Below are 9,461 nucleotides of genomic sequence, written 5' to 3'. Positions count from 1 at the left end.
GTTTATTTTATTTTATTGTAGTTATCTTAATTTTATTCTTTCTAATCTTCTTATCTTTCTTACTATCTGTTCCTAACATGGGGGTTGCAATGAAAATTTCATTGACATGCTCAATGACAATAAAGACTCTTGAATCTTGAATCTTGAATCTTTGATTATTTTGTTATATTCAGTGTCATACTCATGTCCACCAGCTGGGTTTATGATGTTTACTGATTAGCTGGTCTGAGTTATTTCCTGGATGGTATTGTGAAACCTGCTGTTTTGCAGTTTTACTTGTACTGCTACTGCCATCCTGCCATAATTTCCAATGGTTATTAAATATATTTAATTAACAACTGTAGTATAGTAAATGTGAGTATTTAATACACTTCTACATATGACAGAAGTCACCTTTTGTTATTGTACCTACTATTTAGTTTCACATTCTTTGAGTTGGTTGCACACTGCTTGTTTCAAGCAGACAAACCACATGACCTTTGTTCTTGGAAGTTATTTACAGCCACTAGCACTTTGTGGTTTGATCACCTTCCATTCTGCTAAGAAGAAAATCGACTCGTTAAGTTTGAACTATCTTTTTCCTTCATCTTCAGAAATTTCCTTTGTTGTTTATCCTGTTTGCTGAAGACTGATCAAGAAACAAAACAAAATATTTTAGTAGTTTTTAAAACCTTTAAACGTTATGGAACTGTTTCAGTTGAGTTGTTTCTGCTGTCCCTAAATGAATTGTGATCTACAGGTTGGACTTTTTTTCCAATGGTGATTATGGCAAATAACAATCAGCTGTTCTCTCAAGTCCAGAGTCAACATGAGCTAATTTGGACTAAAGGATTTTCTGACTACTGACAGAAACAATACATTTGTAACATATATCACAGTAAAACATACCTAGTGTGCAGAGAAGCCATTTTGAGCTGGAAGAGGAACAAGTGGAAGATGAGGAGGATGATAATAAGAAACTATAAATATTTTTATTAAAAATAGCTTTGACATCATGTGTTTTTAATTCACACAGCACAATGGCTGGGTAGGCATCAACATGTCCATTCTGCATCACACAGGAAATTAACGCATTACCAGTGGCAGGTCATGATCTTGTTGATACATGAGAATGCAGGGATGGCTTCACACTGTCACCTAGGCATTCACCAGGGTTGCATGGAAAGGCAGATTTCAAACTAGTGTCAAAGTTGAGTGATCAAGACAAAATTCTGAGAATCTGCATATTTCATCTATACAACAAAGACATCTTTAATTTATTTTGGTTGATGAAGATTAATTGACTCATAAGTGACAAACTGGTGTTTAAAGATGCTCTATTTCCCATCGACTGCAATAGTTTACAGGATAGAATAGATGCAGTTCTGAAATTTATCACACTACATCTCCCATGACATCAACATTTTGTTATTTATTTATATACAAAGATTTATTTAGCAAGACTTTGCAGTAGCTTTTACATTACTGTTTACAGTACAACATGGTGATGCTCAAATTCTGATAAATCAAAAATCAGGTTGCTTGTGGAGGACAGTCTGCCGAGGCAGTTTGGTTAGCCAGTTTGGTACACTCACTTGAGCAAAAAATGTGGGAGGAAATAGGTTTAATTTGTTCCTGGCCCCTAATACAATAACCAGTTCAAATTCAGGTAATTTGCACACTGTATATTTCCCTGAGCTTAACTGTCTACTCAAGATAGATTACAAACTTGGAAAAGCAAGCAACTGCTGCAGGTTGACTGTTTGCAGTAATTTGAGTAATGGCATGTCTTCCTACATAGCACATCCTATATATGCTGGTCTCAGTCTTGATTTGGCTGCATACTGTACATACTGCACATGTTACAGCACATAGATTAGAACATAGCTTTTTGCAGCTGCACTGAAAAGAATCTGGGGCACAGCAGGAGTGGAGGTAATGGTAGCATGTCACATGTATTATTGTTTGGAAGCTACCCTGCAGGCGTGTGGTACTGAGGCAAATATAGAAATGTAAAACTTGGTTAGAGAGGGGAGAAGAAAGAAATACAGACAGCGGGGAGAAGACAGAGGAAGAGGCAAAACACAGAAAGGAATAACAGAGAGAGAACGAAGATGAGCCATCACAGTGGCTCTCTGATCCAGTGTTCTACTGTTCTACGCTGTTTGTTGTTGCGTCATTGGAGCTCATCTGTGGAAGAGGAAGATTCATGCAGGTGATCACTTCTTGTTAGGTTTACCTTAATCAGGTAAAAAAAAGACCGTGCTACCAAATACATCTTTTTTTTAAACACATTAATATAAACAAGGCTGGATTACAGAATGGGCAAGTGAGTGCCTGCTCTGGGGCCCCAGACCTGCAGGTTGTCTGTGGGGCAATGACTTTGTTTTAATTTGATTAATTACAAATCTGGTTAAAGAAGGGCCATAAGGTGGGACCTGCTATTTTCCAAATCATGCAAACCTTTCTCCTTGAAATTGCATTTATATGCTACTAAAACAAATGTTTTGTCTAATGTGTACTGCAAACATACGGTAATTGCTACCTGGATTACGGTCTCTGCTGACTGCTCAGATCTGATCAGACAAACATTGATAATGGACAATTATGCAAAACAGATTAGATTATATTCAGTGTAAATTTTTTAGAATGATTTCAATCCACAATATCTTCTCATGGCATCTACGGTATGGCTAAGGTTAGGGAATGAACATAGGTATGGCAAATAATCCATTTTTATTATTTTATTTATATTTAAGTTATGTCACACATTAACTGCATTAACACAAATCTGCATAGACCTACTGTGGTCCCACATGGTTGCATACATTAGTCATCCACAACCCCACCCTCCAAGCCTCACTTCCTGCTTTTCTGCATTAACTACACGTTGCTTCCCACGTTGACCCTTGTCAAGGACGTGTCTCAAAAATCTCTCTGGTCCTCTGGGTTCTTTTAATGAAGCAGTAGGAGAAGATGTTTAGTCCAAAAAATCAGTTTTATTCCAACATCAATAGAATGTGCAAGGTTACAGAGCTCTGGGTCTCGACTTAACCTTTCGCTGATCCACAACAGAGTTGGGTCAGTTCATGAAGTCTGACACACTACCTCTCCCTGACCCAGTATTTTTATAGACAGAACATGAGGAAATGCTGAAACAGTCTTCGGCTCCTCCTCGTTGCCGTCGGGCGCTCTCTCTCCTCTGCTTGGTCATCTTTGAGAATCCAACGTCACCAGCCCAGCAACCTGTTTGCAAGGACAAATCTAGAGAGACACTCTTATCCCTGACGCCAACCTGTTCTATCTTAAGTCGAGGGCCCCAATATGTCTCCCATGCCAGGCCTCTATCTCAAAAACTCCTGTTCTAGGTCACACTGGCCTTAAATATATTTTGCACACAAAGAATTACTCCTCGTCTAAATCACCTCTATGAATAATAAAGGAAAAACTTAACCAGGAGAAGTAGAATTTCTGTTAATTATTATGCACACAATCCATCAGCAGAAAATATGAATAAGATCAACATATCAGGATCCAACTATCAATAATGTAAGTATATGCATGTAATCTAACTATTCGCAGAATATATGTGTAATCAAACGTATCAAAGTATAGGAATATGACCCAAATATCCATCACCCTAAATGTCAATAAAGCGTAGTTTTGTGCAGCAGTGCCATGTCTTCAAACATGCTCCCATTTTTAGCAAATCATGCCTTTTACAGTTTAAAGCACATAAATGACCTTGACTCTTTTATCACTGAACGAGTGAAACAGGGTCAGAAGAGTAAACTACTGTAAGCTCTTTAATTATATTCTCTGAACACCATCAGCTCTACTTTTACCCACTTCATCATGAGTGTTCCATTTCACAAAATTAACCTATTATTTATAAAGCCAGGGAATCACTTATCAGCTCTGCTCAGAGTGTTATTCAGATTTACTGAGGAGGAAACACTGTCCAAATGGATCAGCAGGCATAATAGCACTGCATCTTCCTCCCAGTTTCATGTCCATGGAAACTGGTTTAACCAGTTGTGTGTGCGGAGCTGTCTGCTCTGACAGTAAAGGACAGCACAGTTTGTTGATAGAAATGAGCTGGAGCTGAGGGATGTGAGACGCATGCATGCCTCTCTTCTTGAGCAGCATGGATAATCCCAGAGAGATAGGAGGCGGCACAGAGAGATACATATCAACCCACCCGAGAAAATGAGAGCTGGTCAGGTAGAGAGCTGTGCCTGGAAACCGAAATGGGATGGAGTAGAGGGAGATAGACATCACGCTACAGCACCAGATATAAGGGAAGAATAGCAGAGGCTCTGTGGCTGCTGGAAATGAGAGGAAAGAATCAAGAAAATAATGAGATGGAGAGAGGAGAATCGGTGTCAGCCTATTATCGTGCTGATACATTATTAAAGATACACTCAGCATTCACATGCACGCATGTACATGCACACACACACACACGCATGCACGCACACACACTCATACACTCACAGGGACAAAATGGAAAGCATCACCACTCTCAGCAAGAGACGGCAATGAAGAAAAGTGTAAATGTAGGAGTATGTGGGGGAGAGGCAGAGCATGATTCATTATGGTTCAATGAGATCTCTGCAATGTATTTTGCTAAATTAAAAGATTGTATTGGCTTATGAAGAAGACAGCAAGGAAGGAGCAGAATAGATTAAACTAGAAAAGCAGAGATTTGTGCCACAATAACAGATAAATGGAAACATTACCTTAACTGTTACCAACTAACTATTTAATCACCTTTTCAGTTGAGAATTTAATCTCCCAGCAAACATCATAATATTGATAAACATTATTATTATTATTGTTGTTGTTGTTATTAAGTATATTTATACTATTATAAGTTTTTGAGAGTGAAAGTTCACATTTTCCCTTTTTTATGTGGGGGGCATTTTGCTTTTATTTGAAGGCCAATAGAGTAGAGAGACATTAAACATAAGGAGAGAGGGGTAAAACATGCAGCATGGGTCTCCAGTCAGAACTGAACTGTGAATGTAAACAGTTCGGCTATTAGAGTACAATGAAGGTCACTCTTGACCTTGGAAATAGTGACAAAATAACAATCACACTATTAATTCTGATAGTAACATGAATAATAGAAGCATCAACCATACTAATGCAAAACACTGATACCAGTAGTACTATAACTAATAGTATTAAAACAAACAAACAAACAGACAAACAAAAATTTTACTGAAGGTCCACTTCCAGCCTTTTTCCTGCCAGGGGCAACTGAGCAAACTCCATCCTCTGACGAAGACTGTGAGATGCAGTTGCAAGCTCTTGAGAAAGTGGACCTTGTGTTGAGATTTTCTTTTTTCTGTATTCATTAGAGATTGACCAATTCTGGATTTTATAAGGCCGATAACATTATTTTGTTTAAAAAAAATCAAATAATATATTAGCCGATATTCATTTTTAAGGTAAACGCCACACAAACAGTTTTGTAAGGTTCCGCTGAATTTGTTTATTGGAAAATATTCACTACGATATTTGGTGAGCAGAGCCACCACAAAGCAAGTAGTCATACCTAACCAGGACTCACATCTGACCGTACTGTCAGCAGTGCACTTTATTTCTCAGAAATGCAACTATTTATGTGTAAGAAGAACAAGAACATTATTTCTGCATGTAAATGTCAGGCTTCTTGAATGTATTGTCACTTTAAAGGTTGTGGAGGCAGGATCAGGGAATATGTTTGCCTTGTGGCCCCACAGTGTGTTCATCTGGCCCTGGTTTCTAAATGATTGAATTGAAATGAATGAACACATTTTAGTGGACAATCTTAGCCTCCCATAATGGTCGAGAAATACACCTGGAACAGAAGAGTTGTCATTGTAGCTTTAATCCAGTTGTAGACGTGAAGGGAGTTTTGGGTTTCGGGGGGTGTTTGTGGACGGTTCACAAGGTGCAGGTCCCGGTAGAGGATGTTGGGGGGCTGTTGTCGGAGGAAAGATAAATGAGCGGGGCTGTGCTCAGGGATTGCAAATTGAAAGTGTTGTGTGGAACGGAGAGGCTGCCCCCCCTCCTCACTCGCCGCTGCTGCAGTCAGTAACGTGCAGACCTGCCTCCGTCATTTTCTCACTGCTAACCGCATTCCAGCAACGCTCGGGTGACTTCTTCATCTTAGGACCGACCTTCCCTGGAAACTGCCCGCTCTCCCAGTTCACTGCACTGGATTACTCACTAGAAAAGAGAATAGCCTACATTTCTCGCGTATTGCCGATTTCCTATAAGACAGAGTAGGTGCGTTGTATGCAGGCGGACAGATGAGGAAGGCAGGAGACGAGGGGCTCTGGACTGAGTAAAGCTCTCCGCGTCTTTCCCCGTGAGCTCTGTGGATTTTTCTTAATATTTCATAACGCGGAAAGGGGAGGCGGTGTAATCTGGATCCGACACACGGACTGAATATCACTCCAGTTTCAGCTCCTTGGACAGAGTTTAAGGCCGGATTCAAACACGAATCTCGATTTAACATTAGATTTCTGTTAGCAGACAGCAGCTGCAGCCTCTGATCATCACTCTGAACTTCTCCTCTGTGGTTCATTGAAAGCATTAAATGAGCTGCGGATCGAAGTTCCTCAAACATGGAAGAGTAGATGAGACTGTCCACAGTGCTGATTCAGATGGAGAGCAGGAGTTCACAGCAACTGTGTTAGGTTGGGAAAGAGAAGACTAATCACATCAGCTGTTAAATGTTATTTTGCAACGAAAAAACGGTGAATTTAAACGCGTGGCTTTCATGTACATGAATAGGTTATTCTAAGCGCGCTCCCATCTGTGCGTCGCTCATGGGAATTCAAAGCTCCTGACCCGCGCACAGCAGGCTCCTCCACAGACTCCCAGCTGATCAGTACTGGAGGAATAAACTGACCTCATCCTCTGCTGAGCCTCCAGCATCCATCAGCGATGGTTCAGCTGTGCCAAGGCCTCCTCAGCAGGTCCGTCCTCCGCTCCTCTCTGACCCTTACCCTCACTGTCCTCCTCTCCTGCTCCTGCCCGGCTCTAGGCAAGAAGAAGCTCTACATCGGAGCCCTCTTTCCCATGAGTGGAGGCTGGCCCGGCGGACAAGCCTGCCTCCCCGCCACTCAGATGGCTCTGGACCTGGTGAATAAGAGGACCGACATACTGCCGGACTACGAGCTGGAGCTCATACACTACGACAGCATGGTGAGTACAAACTGGGCTACAGCACAGTTTATTTCATTCTCAGTCAGAGTCAGAGACTCAGTTCTTTCCATCTTTCACTCCATTGTTAATCAGAATCATATGTGGTTGGATTTGTCACATGAGGCTGCAGGTGCTGTAGGTCTACCAGGAATTCACTTTGTGTTGTGCTGATCTTTCTTGTTGACAAAGATTATGACACTATTTTTGTATGACTATGCAACATTCGTGCAATCAGTAGCATCAAGTGTTGAGTGGGAACCCAATAAATGCGCCTGCAGGAAATGAAAGAATAGATTGCATGAATAGATTCATGTGGTTGTGTTGTTCAAACTTAGTAATAAAAAAAAATTCGGTAGGTACCACTGTCAAAGACGGCACCCTTTCTGACAAGTTTTAAGTTGACACGAATTGCTTTAATAATGGTTAATAAATATTTCTTCATCATAGCGCTTCATACAATAGTTGAAATCCATTAATAATAATAATAAATAATAACATTGAGGTCACCAGGTTGTGAAAAGTACATTTTAGTGGTTAGATGATTTGACAACTAATTTCTGGTAAAAGGCTGCAGATGATCTCCACCAGAATTCAATTATTAATAAGTTATTAACTCACAGCTGCAGAGGTGGTGATTACAGCCCCCCCATTAAAGATTTACAATAATTTATAACTCCAGACTTTAAGGCTAATTAATAAGTGTGAGACCCACGAGCATTTAGTTATGGCTTACAAAAAAGAGATTAATGATTTTTTTAGCAATTTGTAAAGCAATTTATTACAAAGAAATGGTAAAGAAAAGGCTAACTTTCAGACTTTTGTGAAAATGACATTAGTTGTGAGGTTGTCACTTCTTAGGCGACAGTATAGATTGCATCTCCGAATGTACAGATCATATTCATATGTTTGCAGTCCACATAAAAGACTGTTTCACTGTGGGTGTCTTATTTATAGCTTCAAAATTATTACTTTTCCCACGTTATCTTAGGCCATTGTCAGAATATTTGACAGTCCTTTGTGTATTGTGTTTTTTAAAATGCAGCAGTAAGGTCAAAAACTGGGTCGCAGCCCTAGAGAAATGATCTACCTGTATATGTAGTGGTATACTCTGTGTGTGTTTGCAAGAACAAAACAGCACCACACTAACTGTGTATTTTGTCAGCTCACCATAGAAACTCTTCTAAATCTGTTGACTGAACTCCAAATGGCACTGAAGCATCTTAAATTCAAATGTGATCCGTGCAGGAAAATAGATTTTTGCAACCATGGAGGGTCAACCTATATTCATCACATTTTCAATGTTATACATGAGTTGTGTTTGCAGGTAGTATTATAACAAACAAATAGGATGCAGTGACCTCAGTGTGATTGCTTGAACAAGAAAGACTAAAATACTCAAGCCTTGAGCTACAATTGTTTAGGGAAGGTCATATAAAAGATTTAATGCAGACTCATTTATGAATGATGTTTAAGATTGACAGTGGTTTGAAATATGTTGGGAAAATGATGTAAACCTTTCTTTGAAAAAATTTAATGGATAAGCTAGTGAAGTTGGTGAATATGCATATCCACTTAGGAAACATATGTAAAGGGAAGTACTAGTAATATTATTAGTCACTAATATTTAAAAAGAAATGCAGCTCTGTAAGTGGAAAACTTTGAAATGTGTAAGAAGTCAGGCAATTCTCAAAACTATGTGGATTGAGCAGGTGAAAATTGATATTTGATGCCACCACGGCTGCACTGGATGCACTGCATGACAGACAGGAGTCACAGCACCAGAGTTTCCATTGTCCAGTGCTATCTGGTAGGAGCAGGATTGGTCATTAGCAAATACTAGGTTAATTTAAACACAAGATACTTGTGCTCAAAAAGAGGATTCATTCTCAGTGAAGAGCCTTGGAGCCCTAATCTGCCTCTATACATGCCAAAGAGCAGTGATTCCTAACACGTCTCTGGGGGTCATCAGGTGGATACCTCCCTTCAACAGTGTTTCGCCTACTTAGTCCCACTACACCTCCAGGGATTGTTATTGATAACTGTATAGAAATACCAATAACTGTATAATGTCAATACAATCATTAATATGAACTAATGATAGCAGGGCACCACCCTCAGATCAGGTACCAATAACCAAACTGCGGATACAGTCTCACAAAAAGACTCTTTACTTAAAATGTCAATGTTTGAAATACTATTTTATATTTATCAGGTGAACATGAAGGTTTGACCCTCGCAACCAGCTGTTATCAGAACACATGTGCACAAATAATCACAGA

The 9,461-nt window shown here is 39.7% G+C and overlaps 1 protein-coding gene across 1 annotated transcript in view; it reads left to right on the top strand.

Annotated features, from left to right (window-relative positions):
• Positions 1-7,041: 7,041 nt before the first annotated feature.
• gabbr1b (gamma-aminobutyric acid (GABA) B receptor, 1b) overlaps positions 7,042-9,461 on the top strand; it is an 80,407-nt gene continuing 77,987 nt past the window's right edge. The window contains exon 1 of the mRNA XM_041955275.1: positions 7,042-7,182. Within this exon, the coding sequence (XP_041811209.1) occupies positions 7,057-7,182 (126 nt within the window). The 5' untranslated portion in view covers positions 7,042-7,056. The remainder of the gene's footprint in view (positions 7,183-9,461) is intronic.

Source organism: Chelmon rostratus, chromosome 16 (genome assembly GCF_017976325.1).
Source record: "Chelmon rostratus isolate fCheRos1 chromosome 16, fCheRos1.pri, whole genome shotgun sequence".
NCBI lineage: Eukaryota > Metazoa > Chordata > Actinopteri > Chaetodontiformes > Chaetodontidae > Chelmon > Chelmon rostratus.
This window is presented reverse-complemented; position numbering and strand designations above follow the sequence as displayed.